The 21,374-nt window shown below is 34.5% G+C and overlaps 1 protein-coding gene across 2 annotated transcripts in view; it reads left to right on the forward strand.

Moving 5' to 3' along the window:
* LOC138694724 (uncharacterized) overlaps positions 1 to 19,906 on the forward strand; it is a 234,725-nt gene extending 214,819 nt beyond the window's left edge. For both annotated transcript variants that reach the window (XM_069818718.1, XM_069818717.1), the window contains exon 2: positions 14,416 to 19,906. In XM_069818718.1, coding sequence (XP_069674819.1) covers positions 14,416 to 14,531 — 116 coding nt within the window. In that variant the 3' untranslated portion in view covers positions 14,532 to 19,906. The remainder of the gene's footprint in view (positions 1 to 14,415) is intronic.
* Positions 19,907 to 21,374: the final 1,468 nt, after the last annotated feature.

Consider the following 21,374-nt stretch of genomic DNA (forward strand, 5'->3'; position numbering starts at 1 on the left):
ACCACACAGGAAAATATACTTCTGTTCCTAGTTTATTTCCTGTACCTATCATTCAAGAACATAATGCAAATGGCGTGATTTATTATGCATCTATATGAAAAGATAAACTTCTGTCTTGCTGATTGCACACAAGAGATATTTGTGCGAGATCATGTGTATTTGCTTGCTTTCCGCACACAACTAATACGCGGTAAGTGTGAAATACCACATTCAGTATTCCCAACCTAACACATATAACAATTTCCCTATTCTTACCGTTTAAGCGTCATATTTATTTTACTGCTTTAGGCTTTTAACATATTATTTTTAAAGACGTTCAATATAGTAATAATTGTAAATTGGAAAATTACCACTGCAATTTCACCTAAATTGCACTGTTAATTATTGTTTTTAAATATTTTAAAAAATTAAGTAAACTCTACAACACCACAAAAGTTACTGCATTTGTAATGCAAGTAACATTAAGGAAGCCGTTAAAAAATCAACAAGATTCCAGACTCAACATAGACTGGGGGGAAAAAAAAGACAGACGTATATCACGGCCTGCTGCAGTATAGTAAACACAGAAAATATTTTATAGGAACAATGTTGAAGATAGATATATTTGTTTTCTAAAGTTGCCGTCATTGAACAGAAACCAAGATGGAGATTTCTTACTTACTTACTTACAAATGGCTTTTAAGGAACCCGAAGGTTCATTGCCGCCCTCACATAAGCCCGCCAGCGGTCCCTATCCTGTGCAAGATTAATCCAGTCTCTATCATCATACCCCACCTCCCTCAAATCCATTTTAATATTATCCTCCCATCTACGTCTCGGCCTCCCTAAAGGTCTTTTTCCCTCCGGTCTCCCAACTAACACTCTATATGCATTTCTGGATTCGCCCATACGTGCTACATGCCCTGCCCATCTCAAACGTCTGGATTTAATGTTCCTAATTATGTCAGGTGAAGAATACAATGCGTGCAGTTCTGTGTTGTGTAACTTTCTCCATTCTCCTGTAACTTCATCCCGCTTAGCCCCAAATATTTTCCTTAGCACCTTATTCTCAAACACCCTGAACCTATGTTCCTCTCTCAGAGTGAGAGTCCAAGTTTCACAACCATACAGAAGAACTGGTAATATAACTGTTTTATAAATTCTAACTTTCAGATTTTTGGACAGCAGACTGGATGATAAGAGCTTCTCAACCGAATAATAACACGCATTTCCCATATTTATTCTGCGTTTAATTTCCTCCCGAGTGTCATTTATATTTGTTACTGTTGCTCCAAGATATTTGAATTTTTCCACCTCTTCGAAGGATAAATCTCCAATTTTTATATTTCCATTTCGTACAATATTCTGGTCACGAGACATAATCATATACTTTGTCTTTTCGGGATTTACTTCCAAACCGATCGCTCTACTTGCTTCAAGTAAAATTTCCGTGTTTTCCCTAATCGTTTGTGTATTTTCTCCTAACATATTCACGTCATCCGCATAGACAAGAAGCTGATGTAACCCGTTCAATTCCAAACCCTGCCTGTTATCCTGAACTTTCCTAATGGCATATTCTAGAGCAAAGTTAAAAAGTAAAGGTGATAGTGCATCTCCCTGCTTTAGCCCGCAGTGAATTGGAAAAGCATCAGATAGAAACTGACCTATACGGACTCTGCTGTATGTTTCACTGAGACACATTTTAATTAATCGAACCAGTTTGTTGGGAATACCAAATTCAATAAGAATATCATATAATACTTCCCTCTTAACCGAGTCATAAGCCTTTTTGAAATCTATGAATAACTGATGTACTGTACCCTTATACTCCCATTTTTTCTCCATTATCTGTCGAATACAAAAAATCTGATCAATAGTCGATCTATTACGCCGAAAACCACACTGATGATCCCCAATAATTTCATCTACGTACGGAGTTAATCTTCTCAAAAGAATATTGGACAAAATTTTGTACGACGTCAACAAAAGTGATATTCCTCGAAAGTTACCACAGTTGGTTTTGTCCCCCTTTTTAAAAATAGGTACAATTATGGACTCCTTCCATTGTTCTGGTACAATTTCCTTTTCCCAAATAGCAAGTACAAGTTTATAAATTTCGCTATATAATGCACTCCCACCCTCTTGTATTAATTCTGCTGGAATTTGATCGATACCTGGAGACTTGTACTTTTTCAGATTTTCTATCGCAATTTCGACTTCTGAAAGCGTGGGTTCGGGTATAAATGGCTCAGCAGTTTGTATTTCAATTTCGTCCCGATCATTTCTATTTGGCCTATGTACATTTAGTAGTTGCGCAAAATAGTTTTTCCATCTGTTTAGGATTGATGGAGAGTCTGCAAGCAAGTCACCATTCTCATCCTTGATCACGTTTACCCTTGGCTGATATCCGTTCTTAAATTCCTTTATACCCTTATATAAATCTCGAATGTTTTTATTCTTACTATTTGTTTCTACCTCATTCAGTTTTTCCTTCAAGTAACCTCTCTTTTTATTCCTAAGTGTACGACTTGCTTCCCGTCTTTCATTGAAATAATTATCTCTCTTCTCCTCAACTGGATCCTGTAAGAATTTCAATTTTGCCTGTTTCCTTCTTTCTACTACCATGCAACAATCTTCATCAAACCACGGTTTCTTTTTCTTAGTTTCATAATAACCTATGCTCTGCTCAGCTGCAATTTTGATACTATCTCTGATATTTTCCCACACGCTATTAACATCTAATTCTTTCTCAACTTCGTCAGAACTTTCTAAAGTGGCAAACCTATTCGAAATTTCGACCTGATAATTTTGCTTAGCTTCCTCGTTCTTTAATTTCAAAATATTGAATTTAGTAATATTAACTTGTTGCTCTACTCGCTTGGCTACTGATAATCTTTCTCTTAATTCTCCAATCACCAAATAATGGTCAGAATTACAGTCTGCACCCCTGAACGTTCGAATATCTACTATACTAGTATGTCTCCGTTTATCTATCAAGATGTGATCTATTTGGTTGTGTGTCAATCCATCTGGAGAAGTCCAAGTGTATTTATGTATATCCTTATGGGGGAATGTTGTACTTTTGACAATTAAATTTTTCGATGTGGCAAAGTTGACTAATCTAACTCCATTGTCACTACTAATTGCGTGTAGGCTCTCTTTTCCAATAGTTGGTCTAAAAATATCCTCCCGTCCTACTTTAGCATTGAAATCCCCCAATAAAATTTTCATGTGATATCTAGGGAAATGATCAAAAGTATGTTCCAATTCCTCATAGAATGAAACTAATTAGAAATTCCTCTTTCAGGTATGTAATAAACGATCTTCGCACAAAATAATGTACGATACACGAGCGGTACGTTTGTTTTCACGTTCTCGGAAATTAAAAAAGCTCAACTACGTTTCACTTTTTCAATCTCTTCCTCGAACATGAAAACGTCAACATACCGCTCTTGTAACGCATATTACTATTTTCTTATAATTTCAAAAAAAGTAAGGTATCAGACTTTATTTATAAACTGTAGAGTTTAAGTGCAATTAATTTTAATAGTTTACATAAGATCATATTGATTTAACATTTAGTATTCAATGGTACTTTTTAAATACAGGCGTCATTCAAAATCTATGACATAAGACCATGATTATGACTAAAATTATTATTTTTTATTATTATAATCTCATATCCTGTACTTCGAATCGCTCGTGTATTTAAAATAACACGCTGGGTGAATAGATTGTATATAACCGCAACGCAGCGACCCGACTTTCGGCCGAGCCCCTAGCAGACTTCGGTTACGTATAATCGTAGATAGTTTGCTATGGCTGTAATTCGATACTATTCGATACTACACCACAAAGTATTAACATAAATCATTGCTAAATATAAGCAGTTAGATTACCATTTACTCAACCAATTTAAGAAAGGAAATGCTGAAACTGTTCTGCCTTCTTTTTCCAAATGTTCGTCATACCTATTTAAGGTGTGACGCCATATTCGTTGTAGTTTCCGATGAGAAATAGAAGCAATGTTTTCCATTATGCTATTTCTCAGTTCTTCTAGTGTATGTGGATTTTCATGTACACTTTGTCTTTCGGAGTTCCCTAGGGATACAAGTCATATGGGGTTAGATCAGGGGATCGAAGTGGTTACATATGTCTACTGACTTTTTTTGTCGAATACTCTATCAAGTTCGTCTATAGAATATTCGGTTATATGTGCTGTCGCAAAATCCTGTTAAAAAAACAAAAGGATGCTTCCTCTCAAACAGGATTCTGCGATAGTATATATACAACTGACTGTTCCATGGACGAATTTCATAGATCAATATTATCAGGATTCCCGATTACCTAATCCGTTGCAACTTTTAACTCTGGAGAAATGTAAAAGAAAAAGTGTATAGAAATAATCCACATACCCTGAAAGAACTGAGAAATATCATACGAGATTATCTTCTCCATTTCTCAATAAAAGCAGCAGAGATTATTGCATCATATTTTAAATATGTGCAACAATATGGAGGTAGACAGTTTCAGCATCTCCTTTCTTAATTGTAGTAAGTAAATGATATTTAACTACTTATATTTAGTAATATACCGGTATTATACACCGAGTCCGAAATGAAACCTACCGATAAAGAAATGAACTAACTAGACATCCATAAAAGTTACATACGGCCAGCTTGCACTAAAATGTAGAGAAACTCAACAAGTTTTTATGTCGTGAAATTGGCGAACCTGTTATTCCTATTGTTGTGTATACACAGATTGTTTTCCGAAATAGCGCCATTCACACAGCAAGAAAAAGTGCAGTGCTGTTATTGGTTAGCAGAGTTTAAGTGTCCGGTTACAGTTCAGCGGAGATTTCGTGAAAAATATGGTCGTGCAGCTCCTGATAGGCACACCATTGTTCAGTGGCACAAACATTTGCTATAAAATGGAGACTTTCAGTGAGATGGTGGTGGCAACGTTTCACATGTGTGACTATGTTAATCGCCACAATTGCAGGATCTGGGGGTTCTGAGAATCCTCGTGTTATTTTTTAACATGAACGTAACTCTCCAAAGTTAAATGTTTGGTGTGGATTAACCAGTTCAGAAGTGATCAGACCTTTTTTCTTCACAGAGAACACAGTGACTGGTGCGGTATATCTCGATATGCTTGAAAATTTTGCGCTATCTCAGATTCCAGAGAGGTTTACCTTCCAGCAAGACGGAGTTCCCCCTCATTATTGGGGACCAGTCGTTGAAACTTTACACAATTATTTCCCAGGACGATGGATTGGTTGTGGTGGTCCTATTGCATGGCTCCCACCATCTCCTGATCTTACACCATTGGATTTTTTTATTTGGGGATTCGTGAAAGACCGTGTCTACAACACCAGAGTGGATAACTTCAAGTGTTACGTCAAAGGATTATCTGTAACTCCGCAGATCTTACACAATGCCTGGAGAGAGATTGAATACAGGTTAGATGTGTGTCGTGTTACTAGAGGGGGACATGCTGAGATTTACTGATGGTGCATAAACTTGTTGAGTTGATTAATATTTTTCCCTAATTTGTTTTTGTGTGTCATAATTAAGGAATAAATTATTTAGTATCTTTATCGGTAGGTTTCATTTCGGACACGCTGTATTAGTAGTTTATGGCATGTCGAATTACCAATATTGCAATACATAGGCCGATCATCGATAGCGAGCTATTTACGTAACTGGAGTCTACGAACGACTTGTCGGAGAGCCTAGTAGTAGTGTTGCGATTTCTCTACAACCCATCAATACTATTAAATACTACGTGACGATTAATAAAAGCTATTTGATTTTTTCTTCGGAATAACAGCGAATTAAACAACGCTATGTTTACAGTTAATGTACCACATTATTACGCGAAAATCTCACGAGCTAACCTACTTGTAAATTCTACAATTCAAAATGGATAAATTTGATCTCAAGTCTGCAAGTATTTTTAACTTACAGTGTACTTCGTCTGGGTATCAAGCACGCGCAACGCAATTTAAAAAAGCGATTTACATCGATTTGAATAAGAGTGGAAGGAAACAAACTTCAAAGCTCAATCACACATACATGCATGAATTAGTGTTCAAATTTGCGTTCTGATCGGGAACAAAGAACTGAAACATAACATGAAAAACTGTCATTCAAAACAATGTTTTGCATAAATGTTTAAGATGCTAACTGCTACACTGTAATGAATTATGTATTTTGTATGGTGTTAGATGTAAATAGGAAGAAAACATTTAACGTCACCGCAAGCGTTGTATTTTGTAGCAGTCAAATAACGGCTGCCGTATGTTTCAATTTGTGTTTAGCTGTTTCCCGAGATACTCAGCTTCAAACTCATGCACAGTTTCACGTAACCTGCTTCCCATGTATGAGGAAGACCATACAAGTTTCTAGCCTATAACATGTCTCCTGAATTACTACTACCACTATCACCGTCACCACTGTTACTATGGACGCTAGAGGCACGTTTACCGGTGTGATACTGTTATGGATAGGTGGCAGGCCTATAACGGAAGATAGTCTGATTTTTATATGTGAGGTGAAAGTTTAAGTAGGATTGGAAGGGAGGGGAATCGTAATCATTGAATGATACTATCCCAGCATTCGTTGGTAAACCACGAGAAACCCAAGTCAGGATTTCCGGCCCCTGGGATGGAGTGTGTTCGGTATTATAACAGTAATGGTAATATTTTTAATTGGTTTTACGACGCTTTACCAACTGCAATGATTATCTAACGTCTGAATGATATCAATTTGATAATGCTAGCGAAGTGAATTCAGGGTCCAGCGCCGAAATATACCCAGTATTTGCAATTAACGAGTTTTTTTTATTTTTTTTTATTGGGTTATTTTACGACGCTGTATCAACATCTAGGTTATTTAGCGTCTGAATGATATGAAGGTGATAATGCCGGTGAAATGAGTCCGGGGTCCAGCACCGAAAGTTAGCCAGCATTTGCTCGTATTGGGTTGAGGGAAAACCCGGAAAAAACCTCAACCAGGTAACTTGCCCCGACCGGGATTCGAACCCGGGCCACCTGGTTTCGCAGCCAGACGCGCTGACCGTTACTCCACAGGTGTGGACGCAATTAATGAGTTCAGGGAAAACCCTGGAAAAAAAAAAACCTCAACCAGGTAACTTGCCTCAACCAGGATTTGAACCCGGACTCGCTCGTTGCACGGTCAGGCACGTTAACCGTTACTCCACAGCAGTGGGGAATAATAATAATAATAATAATAATAATAATAATAATAATAATAATATGATACCAAACATGATAAATTTCTTGTGTAGGCTAATATTGGTTATAAAAAAATATTGTTTATTTAACGACGCTCGCAACTGTAGAGGTTATATCAGCGTTACCGATGTGCCGTAACTTTGTCTCGCAGGATTTCTTTTACATGCCAGTAAATCTACTGACATGAGTCTGTCGCATTTAAACACACTTAAATGCCATTGACCTGGGCCGGGATCGAATACGCAACCTCGAGCACAGAAGATCAGCCTTATACCGGCTATGCTACCCAGGCCGACAATACTGGTTATAATAAATTAAATTAAGTGTAATACATTATTTACGCAGTTATAGATATAGACACTGATCTTGTTAGGTCTATAATTTACAAAGAATCCATTATTTCTCTTTCGTAATAACAGTCAAAGAATACGTGGCAGGTCCTAGAATATCAATTAGATGTCACATGTAGGTTACCGACATAGGATCCAATATCCTCTATCTTTGATTAATTACACTGCACAATTATGTCCATTAGTTCCAGGCCTAGAATGGTCATTTGAAACGAGGGGCAATTTAACACAATACGGCCTAGGTCTAGAATGAAATACTGTAAATGCTCCCGGCTGTTTTTCGTATAATTTTGCAGCCACTACTTGCTTGGCTTGTCGTAACAGCGTGCGTATAATTCATGTTACGTGTATTGCCATTAAATATCTGTCTTGGTGGTCGAATAGTTATCACGGTTGACATATCGATGAAGTTCGGGTTTCAAACGCAGCAACTTAGCAAAGGCTAACAGAGTTTTAAGGTATTCATTGACACTTGAAATGATAATTTACCTGGAAATTACTGTGTTTAGGTATTTACGAACTTTCTCAGTAAATTGTCAGATCCTTCAAGACTGAACAGTCTGTACCACTTGATGTATTGTACAGTTGTGGCAAAAAAAACCGGACCGACCCTTGTGGCTGATTTCAGAACCTTCTTTACTCCAGAGCACGATAGACTGGTAACTAAGACTTTCGTGGTTCGAAGCCTGCCTGGGAAGGAAACTTTTTTTGTTCCTTATTCAAATTTATTCCCAATACTTTTCGATTGCTGGTAAAATTCATGTTCTGGAATAATAAGTTAATTAAGTAGTGCAATCGAAAAGTATTGGGAATAACTTGGAATAAGGAACAAAAAAAAGTTTCCTTCCCAGGCAGGATTCGAACCACGAAAGTCTTAGTTACCAGTCTATCACTCTGGAGTGAACAAGGCTCTGAAATCAGCTACAAGAGTCGCTCCTGTTTTTTTGCCATTACTGTACATACACAATTAATTAATAAGAGTTTTTAAATAAATAATAACTCAATATTGAAATGGCTTTATTGAAACAAACAATGAATATCTATTGCAACGGAAAACAAAAGAGAAATAAGATAGCCAGTAAAATAATTTTGTGCGAGATCGTGCGTATTTGCTTGGTTTCCGCACAAAACCAATCCCCGGAAAGTCTAAAATTCCACATTCAGTATTCCCAACCTAACACACACAACAATTTCCCTCTTCTTACCGCTTAAGTGACATATTGATTTTACTGCTTTAGGCTTTTAACATATTATTTTTAGAGACGTTCAATATAGTATTAATTATAAATTGGAAACTTACCACTGCAATTTCACCTAAATTGCACTGTTAATTATTATTTTTAAATATTTGCGAAAATTAAGTAAACTCTACATCTCCACTAAAGTTACTGCATTCGTGATGCAAGTAACATTAAGGAAGCCGTGAAAAAATCAACAGATTCCAGACTCATCATAGACTGGGGGGGGGGGGGAAAGACAGACGTATATCACGGCTTGCTGGAGTATAGTAAACACAGAAAACATTTTAAAGCAACAATGTTGAAGACAGATATTTTTGTTTTACAAATTTGCCGTCATTGAACAGAAACCAAGATGGAGATTTCATTGCAACTAATTAGAAATTCCTCTTTCAGGTATGTAATAAACGATCTTCGCACAAAATAATGTACGATACACGAGCGGTATGTTTTCTTTCAATTCTCGGAAATTAAAAAAGCACAACTACGTTTCGCTTTTTCAAACTTTTCCTCGAAAATGAAAACTTCAACATACCGCTCTTGTAACGCATATTACTATTATCCATAACTGGTCTTTATTTCATCGTTCTTAGTAACCTAAACAATGGCGTTTTTAATTTATTCACAGAAGTGAATTAAACCTTTATCTCCATGACAACCAACACATTAGCAACCATAAAATCCAAATATTCATTTATAACTTCTTCACAAACAACACATTACAAAGAAAAGACGTATAGCTCGCGCAAGGAACGATTACCGTAAAGCAATGGTGGCGTTGCTGTCTGTTTTGACGTGTGTATGTAGGCACGCCGAGGGGGAGAGGTACGGCCCGATGGAAGTACTGTCTCTTTCAAGAAGATGAACAAATGAGGACATCGCTGTGAAAATAAAGAACGTAGCAAGAGAAAAATTCGAAGCTAATTAAATGCGCAACATATGTTTACGAATGAAATAATAATACCGTGCGATACGAGACACGTGTTCACATGCAATGCAACAAATTAAAGTCGTAATGTAACTATTACAACGCAAGACTGTTTCTATCGATGTCATTTCTCTTCCGACTGTAGTCTTGAATATCATTCAAGCTATCTCGTGACCTTTCCTGTCGCCCGCTCTTCCTTATCGCAGTGTTTCATTCGCATTCCTTCCGTCGATATTCCGTGCTTGCGACACCTACACAATTAAAAATCTAATTTAGATACCGATAATGAAATTTAGATAGCAGTAATGGATAAAATATTATATAGCACACGAGAGTAAGCAGATTTCATCCGCGTTGGTTTGATAATGGATACTTATCTATCGTCATATCACCATGGTAATGACATTCATTGCCGCACTCAGTGCGATATGTAAATGATTACCTTAGTAGAGTTGACCGTTCTCGGACTCAGTATTGCTAGTCTATTGTATATGGTACTTGCGAATCCCAATTTGCAGAACTAAAAACAATGGAGCGGGACATTCACCTCTGTAACAGTCCTTTGAATTTCCACACTAGATGAAAATTGAATTAATTGCTTCTGCAGAATTTCACAAGCGTAAAATGTTCTAAGAAAAAATGTTGGCAACTGTTAAAATCTTTGTTCTGTGATACATTTCCCAGACTGCATCAAAGTTAATGGCAGCCTTTGACTCAATACAGTTACATTTGCGAGCAACGCTTTTAAAAATTAATTACATTAAATGTCAGTATTGCAGTAGGCTAAGCAATGACGACTTGACATACCTTCATCCTTTTCTATAAAATAATGGACAGGTAAAAATAAAACGTGTTAAAGTGTTTTCAGAAACAAAAAGGAATGGAACACAATAACATGTACATATTGGGAAGAGACGAAGAGAATAGGAAGAAGAATGCGCTAATTCTGTGAATACAAGATAGCCTAGTTTGTTTAATATCATAGAGAAGAGTTTTGCAATTAGCTTTGTTGTACAAAGTTACGATAAATGTTGTTTATTTATTTATTTATTTCAGCTCACCACCTTACAAACACTAATAGAACATAGATGGTCTTTGGTATCAAAATATACAACAGTTTGCCTGATGACATCAAATATACAAAAAATTCTCTGAAATTTAGGAATTATATAAAAACGAAATTAATAAAATTGTGTCCCTACAGTCTTGAGGATGCACGCATGGGCCCTTGAAACGAATAATGTTTTTTTTTTTTTATATTTGGCTTATTTTACATTAAATTGTAATTGTATATATTTGACCATGTCTATGCATACATTATGCCATCGACAATAAAGTTCTATCTATCTATCTATCTATCTATCTATCTATCTATCTATCTATCTATCTATCTATCTATCTATCTATCTATCTATCTATCTATCTATCTATCTATCTATCTATCTATCTATCTATCTATCTATCTATCTATCTATCTATCTATCTATCTATCTATCTATCTATCTATCTATCTATCTATCTATCTATCCATCTATCCATCTATCCATCTATCCATCTATCCATCCATCCATCCATCCATCCATCCATCCATCCATCCATCCATCCACTTATTTACTCATTCACTTATTAACTCATTCACTTTTTATTTATTTATTGAAATCTCGTAATTTATTCAACAAAGATATATATGATTTTATTTATTTATTTATTTATTTACTTATTTATTTATGTATTCACTTATTAACTCATTCATTTTTTATTTATTTATTTATTGAAATCTCGTAATTTATTCAACAAAGACATATGATTTTGATTTATTTATTTATTTATTTATTTATTTATTTATTTATTTATTTATTTATTTATTTATTCACTTATTCACTCATTCACTTATTAACTCATTCACTTTATATTTATTTATTGAAATCTCATAATTTATTCAACAAAGATATATATGATTTTGATTTTTATTTATTTATTTATTTACTTATTTATTTATTTCTCTATTTGCAAGACTAGTATTTATTAGTAGTAAACTAGTAGCAGTAGCAGTAGCAGTATCAGTTAATAGTCGTTATTTTTATTTATTTTAGTTGGTTATTTAACGACGCTGTATCAACTACTAGGTCATTTAGTGTCGATGAGATTGGTGATAGCGAGATGATATTTGGCGAGATGAGGTCGAGGATTCGCCATAGATTACCTTGCATTCACATTACGGTTGGGGAAAACCTCGGAAAAACCCAACCAGGTAATCAGCCCAAGCGGGGATCGAACCCGCTCCCGAACGCAACTTCAGACCGGCAGGCAAGCGCCTTAACCGACTGGTTAAGGTAAAGATGTATACATACAAATTAGGTCTTATTTTCATAAATAAAAACTGAAATTACAATTCAGCAAATCTGCCACTATAACATATATGGCATTTCAGTTTTCTTTAACCTGACTGCATAAAACTAGCTTCTGTAATACAACGAGTGCTGATAGTTTTCCTGTACTTTAATTGAACTTACAAACGTTTGTTGTCACGATATTTATTTCTAGACCAGAGGTCGAGAAATAATATTATCTAATGACAACAAACATGAGTTTAGAAAACGAAATTAAATTACCCTATTTGAGTGTCTCCTTTGAATAAAAAGAAATGAACATCTGAGGTTAAAACAACACTTTATTTCGATCTCTTTTACCGTTACTTGTCTATAATTTTGAACATGTTTAATTTTATTATAAACTTTTTCATTTGTAATAATTAATTGTGCATTTATTGTAAGTAATTATTATTGCATGTTGAGACAGGAAGTAAGATGTAATCGTACAAAGAAACAGAGACGATACAAATAAAACAAATGAACGTAGGAGGGAAAAAAACTACCACTTATTAATTCTGAGCAGGATGCTGTTAACTATCAGTGCAATTAAATTCTCATGGTAAATCTAACGGCAATGAGCGTGTTTATTGGCTGAGAAACGTTCGCTTGGGATTCACAATGTAGTTCGATTGCCATTGGTCAATTGAGCATCAATAAGCTTAGCGATTGGTTGAAAATTATTTGCGTGGAATTATCATTTACATCTATATTCCAAATAATTAATTTTGCCAGTCCAGTTAGGCCAGTGATCAGCTTTAATACTGATCTGCTGAGAAATAAAACCTATTTGGTGTTCTGCTGCAAATAAGTTGAGAAATGATTACCAATTCGTCCACTGAAATAACATAAAACATATCAAACTATGTTCAGAGTAAAAATGGCGTTTTTAATAGTCTCCTAGTTTACAGTAATAATGAGCATTCTGTATATGCAGTAGGATAAATGAAGTTTCGAACTGGAAATGCTAAACTAAATCAATGATGGTACGGGTAATGAGCTGAAAGGGAAAGTTGGGCTTGTGTACTTCATGCAATATTGCTCTGACAAAAGTACAGTATGTGGCGATGAACGAATTCAGTTATAACAGGGCATCCATTTCATCTGCAGCGAAACTCGTTAATGAAATCATTGCAGCCTTCCTCCGTGTCATCTAATTATAATGCTTACAAAGTCGAGATAACCCATTAGATTATGCTCACCAAATGCCTGCTTTGACATCTCAGGGTAAGGTGGTTGTCGTCCGTTCCTCTTCTCGGGGAATATCAAGTCGTCACTATATTTGTATTCTGAATATTGCAATGAAAATGAAATCTCACTATAGGCATATTTATAGTATGTATGTATGTATGTATGTACAGACCGATTATTTAGTCCTGACAGCTCAGTGATGCGATTGAGAGGAAATAGTAGGAGTAGTGGGGAGAATTCCGGAGTAGAGATAAGGGCCAGCGGTCGGTAAAGGAATGCAGTACAGCTTAACTGTACCGGAAGGACAACGCTATACCGCATGCGGGACATCCGATCGCTCTGACTGCAGGCGACAGACTAACCTGAACATCCCTTGGCGTAACTTAATGGACTCGCCTGATCCAGGCGCACGTTGTAGGCGACTGTCAGGACTAAATAATCGTACTGTATGTATGTATGTATGTATGTATGTATGTATGTATGTATGTATGTATGTATGTATGTATGTATGTATGTATTTTTATTTTTATTTTAGTAGGTTATTTTACAACACTTTATCAACAGTTTACGTTATTTAGCGTTTGAATGATATGAAGGTGATAGCAATTAATATCCAATTTATTTAAACTATTAGTAGTCAGTGGATAGCAAGAAGGGCATATTAATTGCTACTTTGCGCTGTATTTTACAGAATTATTACTTTAAACTTCATTACCCAATTTTTACTTACACCACTTTTGCTCTGAACGGTTCATATAAGTATTTGTAATTAATCTATTTTTAATATTATATTTGCATATAACTTAGGATAGATGCTGTAGTCAGTAGTGTTATGCTTATTTCAACACTTTTTAACCTTTCTTATACATGTTTACAACTACATCTCTCTACACATTTTTAGCATCACTTTTAAGCATTAAAATAACGGGAGTCAGAACACCACTTGTGAATTCATAGCGGTGAAAAGATGTCTGAGAGGTTGACGTTACATAAAAATATTTTTATTTTTACTCTTCTACCATCTATGAAACATTGTAAACGAACTTATTTAACGCACTATATTATGAATGATTCTAACAATTTTTGTTTTACATTTCAGTTCGGAAGGAGACTGAAGAAATGGTGAACGCCATTAATAGAGACGAAGAGGGTGAATACAACGACACAGTTATAGGGGTCGCTGCTGGCAGCAGCCCCTTACCACCGGGCCTCTGATGAGCCATTCAACAAACTAGTTCTTTAATGGGCTTTGAATACTACAGAACTCTCCACTGTCCACTCAGCCAAACGTTCTGTCTGTATGTCAAGAAACTTGAAGAATGTTCCAAGTGTCAAACTCTGACAGATACAAGTCTGTGTGCCCTATCCATAGTAATATCACTTACTATGGATATTTCCATGTTGTGAAACATTAGCTTCAGTACTTTTTGAGGTTATTTTGTTCTCGATCTCACTTCAGCACTGCTGGAAGTGACATCTTTTAGGTTTTACGTAAACCCTCTTAAAGTGACTTATCTTGAATCCATCTTTATCTCACAGAGAACATGAATTCTCAAGCAATGGTGTCGGAACTAAAAACCTTTCCATAGAATTAACTTGCTTCTTTCCAGCGCTGTGCCTCAGACCACTGTAGTAAGAAAAAACAAATTTGGATAGGAAGCCATGATCACCAACGTTGCTCACGCCATACGGAGTTAATCTCAATGCAGTGCCTGATAGGATTTTAGTTGAGGTTTCAGGTACGACTGAAAACCAGGTATTGTTTATTTAAAATTACATTGAAGCAATTTATAACTCTAATGGAAAGTGAAGAGTGAAAATAGAACTACGAACAGTGACTGTATGCAGTGTTCGTATAAACGGCGCATTTTGCAGGAGGACTAAACTTTTAACACCAGCCTAAAACGCTGAACATTTAACTTAGAACTACAGAACCACACTCGAAATAGAGCAGATTAAAAACATTGTGAGGTAATGGAAATTTTCCGATTTGAGATAATTTTCGACCTCATTATTAGTTATTGCATTAAAATGTAAATAAGTAAAACACAAATATTGTTCTTTGCTTGTTATGAAAATTAGATTTCAGACTTGTTAAATTTAAGTTAAATTGGAATTCTTGAACAATTTAAAATATAAATTTCTTCAGTATCACATTCTTGTCTACATTTGTCCCTGTTGTCATTTCATTGGTGTCGATGGAAGGAGCGAAAAAAATAATAGGCATTATGAAAGTTTTGAACGCGTTTAAAATGCTCCGGCTTTTAACAGTCTTCCTTGTAGTAATCTATACCATAAAAAAATTAGCAGTTTTGAAAAGCAGGAGTGCTGTATTTGGATTTCATTGCTATTTTATCTATAACAATTTTATTAGGAAAACTATGCATTTATTTAGTGAAATGGTCAAATTAAATCGAGTTAAGAAAAATAACAACAAAAATAGTGAAGATACATATCATATTATCAATTATGTAGTATCTGTTGTAGCTATTTCATCAACAAATGCATTATTATTCCTATTACATAAAGGGATGGGCATATCTACAGTACTTACTTAAATAACAAAGAAAACAATCAAGTAAATTAATTATTTCAGATTAATATATATTATGTTATCATCTTCGTTTAAACAGATAATTCGTAAATCTTATCATAAGGTACACGTACCAAATAACGCCACCTTAACACTTCAGTCACTTTTGCTCTGGAAATAAGTTATGTACAAACACGAAAATTATGAAATAGAAACTGTAATCTTATCTTTACAAAATAGCACAATGAAAATGGATATATTAAATACCGAACAAGAATTAGAACTCAAATAGGAAAACTTTGTAAACTAGCGTTATTAAGAACAGGTTGTCCAATTAACGCCACTTATTTTCTAGTAACCTATACACTTATAATTGTTAATTAATTATTTTTCCTAAGCAACACAAATTGAACTAAGCGACTAAATTTGAGTTTATGTTAATAAAAAATACAATACTAATGAAAGATTCTTGATCTGAAACTGAAACATCAGATGGATTAGGAAAATATATTTTCCAGTGACTCTTTGTTTAAAAAAAATAGACAATGTGACTCAGTAGAAAGTTATTAAACACAAAAGCATTTACCTTAATTTAATTTGAATGTTTTCCAATAAGTAAAACAAAAAAATTAAGTTATGTAAAATAAAAAAAATTAAGAGTTCGATAAGCAATTGAACCAATATCATCACTGCACATTCTGAACATTTGTAAGGTGAAAGCTTAGTGATTTTCCTGATGCTTTCACACTGATGCTGTACTGTCAGCCTTAGTACTAACATAACCTAAAATTTTGTCTGTAAACCTTTAACGCCACATGGCGTTAAAGCGCTACTGAGTACTTGATAACATGACATGCCTGTTTCTTTAAAATTTTCAAATTTTATAGATAGCAAATACTTTCTATACATAGAAGAATGTTTAAGGATCACGAAAATATATAGTTTAATATAGTTATTATTTTCTCAACACACAAAATAAAATATTGCCTCTTACCTTGATATAAGAACAGCCATTCACTATCAACACACAACAGGAAAATGATTGAATATAATGTCATTCGTAAATGTCAGCGGACAGCTAGTAATTCATTTCATTACTAGATTGCAAGCGAATGCAGGCTACAGTAGTGCACTACCGAAAACTTCTGCCGTTAACAAATTTTAATAGGGTGGCGTTAAAGGTATACATGGCGTTATTTGGCTCAGGGACCTTACTAGACTAATATACATGATTGTTCAAAATTCACGAAAGATTTGGAAGTTCTGTAAATTTGTCAAAAAGTAACTTCACAGAAAAATAATAATACACTTTGTTTATAAAAGAGTGGAGTTTATTCAGGTATAAACCAATTTCCGGCAATACGTTGGCTACAATACAGAGTACCGATAGTTCATATGCTTTCGCCTCGCAACTTGATTCACACTGCGATGTTCCGTATTCCGAATTTTGTCCCGTCTCCTCGTACAACTATTGCAGCATTCACATCGCATTTTACGGACGTTGGTCTACCACAGCGTTTATCTGCCACAGAACCGGTCTCTGCAGAGTAGGGTAAAGTTACCTATTTCCGTGATATTCCAAATTCAGTGATACTTTTTTAAAATTGAATGTCAGTCAAAGCTTTACCGTTCGACCATAGCGCCAAATATCTTTCTCGAAAGAGTGCATCTTTCGCCCACTTTTGGGACATCGGTGAACTTCCTAGCAAAATGTGCAATCCTGTGACATTCGGTGAAAAAAAAAAAAAACATCACGGAATTGGGAGTATCACGGAATTAGACAACTTTACCCTATTTTACAAGTTTCCACAATGACGACAAACTGCAGGGGCCATACTTCAATCCATTTAAAGTTTTGAATATTTACAATGCGCTGAAACAATCTGTGTTGCATTCATAGTAACACTGAATAAGACCAATTCGCATTTGTAGAGGTAAATAATTATTTCTTGGTATGAACTGATAAACAAACACAAAAACATGCACATTAACACTTATTCAAGAATAGCTTGATTAATTTGTATTTATTTATTTTGCCATTTAGTAACACTTGAAACGACTAAAACATATATTTTTATAGAATAAACCCCATTAGTTATGAACAAAATTATATTATTATTTACCTTTTTTTACTTAAGAAAGATAGGAGACTTTCAAATCTTTTTTTTATTATTTAACGACGCTGTATCAATTATAAGGTTGTTTAGCGTTGATAGTGAGATAGTATTTGGCAAGCTGAGGCCGAGGATTGAACATAGATTACATGACATTCGCCTTACGGTGGGGGAAAAACCTCGTAAAAACTCCAACCAGATAATCAGCCCAAGCGAAATCGAACCCGCGGTCGAGCGGAATTCTGGATTGGCAGGCAAGCGCCTTAGCCGACTGAGCTACACCGGTGGCTCTTTCAAATTTTCCGTCACTTTTGAATAACTCTATCCATCTCCATTTCTGTGAATAATTAATAAATATATACTTGTAAGTTTAAGTTTCCTCCATTTTTCATCCCAGAATAAATTACTTCTGTTTCCTGATAATTAAATTAAGTGAAACAATATTGTTATAACAATTTAAGGTATTAACGAGCAAAAATTACATTAACTATTTTGAAATTATGAAATTCAATGCATTTTCAGGAGATACTTATATTCATTTTTTTTCTTGTTTCTGAAGATATTCGTTTACTGAACAAAATAATGGCTACCAATAATCAGAATTTAATTTTCATAAAAATACGTCATGTATACGTACTCCATGACCCACACTCTCGAGAAATCAATTATTGTTAATGAAATCAACTTCGTGAGAACTTTCTTTAACTTTCAGTCATAACTATCGTTAATTTCTTAAATCTCCGTTAAATTTTGTCGCCATATTATCTAGCTACTTTTATTTCTGATGGAAATGAAAATAAAAAATGAATTCTATTCCAATGTGGTACTTAACATCAGGAGTTTCGGCTCTAATAATAACCTACTCCCATAATGATTTAAATCACGTAGTTACATTAAATAAACATTGTCCTCCATGATGAAACTGTGTCCTCTCTGTTGAAGTTTTACTCTCCGAAGTCCCTCCTAGATCAAATTGCTGACGTCGGCGTATTTCTACGAAATTTTACAAAAAGAAATCTCATGACAGTGAATACTGTGGACATATTAAAATCTTACTTGCAACTAATATCATAAAATTTCGTTTCACTATACACTATAAACTTTTAATTAAATAATGACACCAATACGAGAGTGCATTGTCAGTAAATTATTTATTATAAATCAATACAATTAATTTCTTCTCTATATAATAATTATACAACACGTTTTCAGTACCACTCTTGTACTCAGTTATCTATATGAAAGATTATTTATTAAACAAGGCAGTTTAGAGCGCTAAGTTTCCAGAACACAAAGTTAAAAACATCTAGATCAACAAATCAGTCACATTAAAGAAAAAGGAAAATTATTATAGGTACCGGTACTCTTTATGTTAATGTTATGTAGTATTACATTAAGATTAACACATCGATAGTCATTACGACACTTTATTATATAGTTTAAAGTAAATTTTTCTGGTGATAACGAGAAAAAAAATTGAAATTGATAATATAATTTATCTATGCCTATACTTTAAGGGCGCAGAATTTCACTTTTCATGCATATTTCAATTTATTGATAATCGTAAATTTGATAAGAAAAATAATTGTAGAATAATACACAGATTAGTTACATTTATTATCAATACAGTTTATTAGGTTGTGTAAGTTCGTAGCGTTGCTATGGAAGCTGTGTCATTATAGTGCTATTAAATGAATGGAAGTACAGAAAAACGCTACGAACTTATGGACCAACTTAATATTTCATTATACGTATATGTATAAATTAAATTTCTAAACTGTTATTTTATTCTGCCAATAGGTTAACTGTTTTAAAAGAGAGTTTATAGTACAGTAAATTTCATTGAAAAGTATGGATTCTGCTAGATATAGAGAAATATTTAAATATATTTATTCATTTATTTTTAAAAATAGCGTTCATGATTACATCTGATCTGCAAACGATCATATTTTCAAGAAGAAAAATCAGCTGCTTTTTTACAGACATATCTCGAGAGAAAATAATTGTTTTAAACTATATTCCGATTTACATTCGACATAATTGCTGTTATTTCACTTTTCCTTGTATGAAATTAAATACATTTTGAAAAAAATATAATTTAAATTTATTCGATGGATTTGTTTACTTTTGAAGCGTAGTCCATAAATAACTACAAATTTAGAACAGATCAGAGATGAACACAGTGAAATCTGTTGTTAGAAAATAAATGTGGAAAATATCACGCAAATCAGTATAATGTATGAATAGTCTATACAATGTACCATCAACTCTTTGGGAAATATTATCCTCTTTTACCATTAAAAACTGTATGAAACAAGCAACTAAATATTTCGTACCTACTAAATTAATATTTTACAAAGACGTTCTTTACGAATTCCACTGGCCACCACTTCTCACACAGTAGCTCTCTTTTATATTATTAGCCATTCTATCATTTTATCACTCTTAGTACATGAATTTCATCTTTATATAATGCAGACTATTCTCATGCATCTAGTCTCTAAACTGTCTCCATGATAAAATACTAATTAAAACTGGGAGAACGTGGAGAACACAAACTACTATTCCCAATACGATCACAAAGACATCATGATCAGCAGTCACTGAGCGATTTGCGGTATTTGAAGTGTGACTATAGTGCATAAAATGCGCATAAACACTTTCTTCCTCCACCAAAATGGAGTGAATACTAAAACAAAACTTCTTCATTACTTTACTATTTCTCCAATAATATGGATCTGATATTTCTGATAATACACTATACTTGGAATATTGCACAGTATAAAGGCTATTACAAACCTGTATGGATTGTAGTACAGAATGCGGCAAAAATAACTACACTGCTGTTTCTTTGGCGTTAGTGAATAGGAGTTGTGGCTTTGTGTAGCATGTGCCTTACAATTTCAGTCAATATCATGGACTAGAGTGGAGAGCATTGTGATTTCGTGATTGAGACTTGTTTAAAAAATGCCGAACCACAACATAGCGATTATTTCGTAGGCACTTTCGGCTAGATCGAAATGCCAAAGTTTCTGACAGGAAAATCATTTTGTTGTGGATCGAAAATTTGAGAAGAATTGGTTCAATTTTAAAAACGAAGCCGTCTCGTAGACCTCACAGCGTTCGAACACAACAGAACATTGAAGAAGTGAGAAACATCATTACGCAATCTCCTCAATGTTCGGACTGTAGGCATGCAGCTGCTATGAAAATATCTGGTCGCACTGTAGGAGAATTTTGCACACAGACCTAAAGTTCCATGCGTACACAATGGTGGTTGTGCAGGAACTCAAGAATATGATTGGGCCAACCGCAGCGCATCCTGAAAGCTGTCCAGTCTACTTTCAAGTAACGAAGCTCACTTTCATTTGTCGGACTACGTTAATAAACAGAATTTTCGGTACTGGACAG

The sequence above is a fragment of the Periplaneta americana genome, chromosome 2 (genome assembly GCF_040183065.1).
Source record: "Periplaneta americana isolate PAMFEO1 chromosome 2, P.americana_PAMFEO1_priV1, whole genome shotgun sequence".
NCBI lineage: Eukaryota > Metazoa > Arthropoda > Insecta > Blattodea > Blattidae > Periplaneta > Periplaneta americana.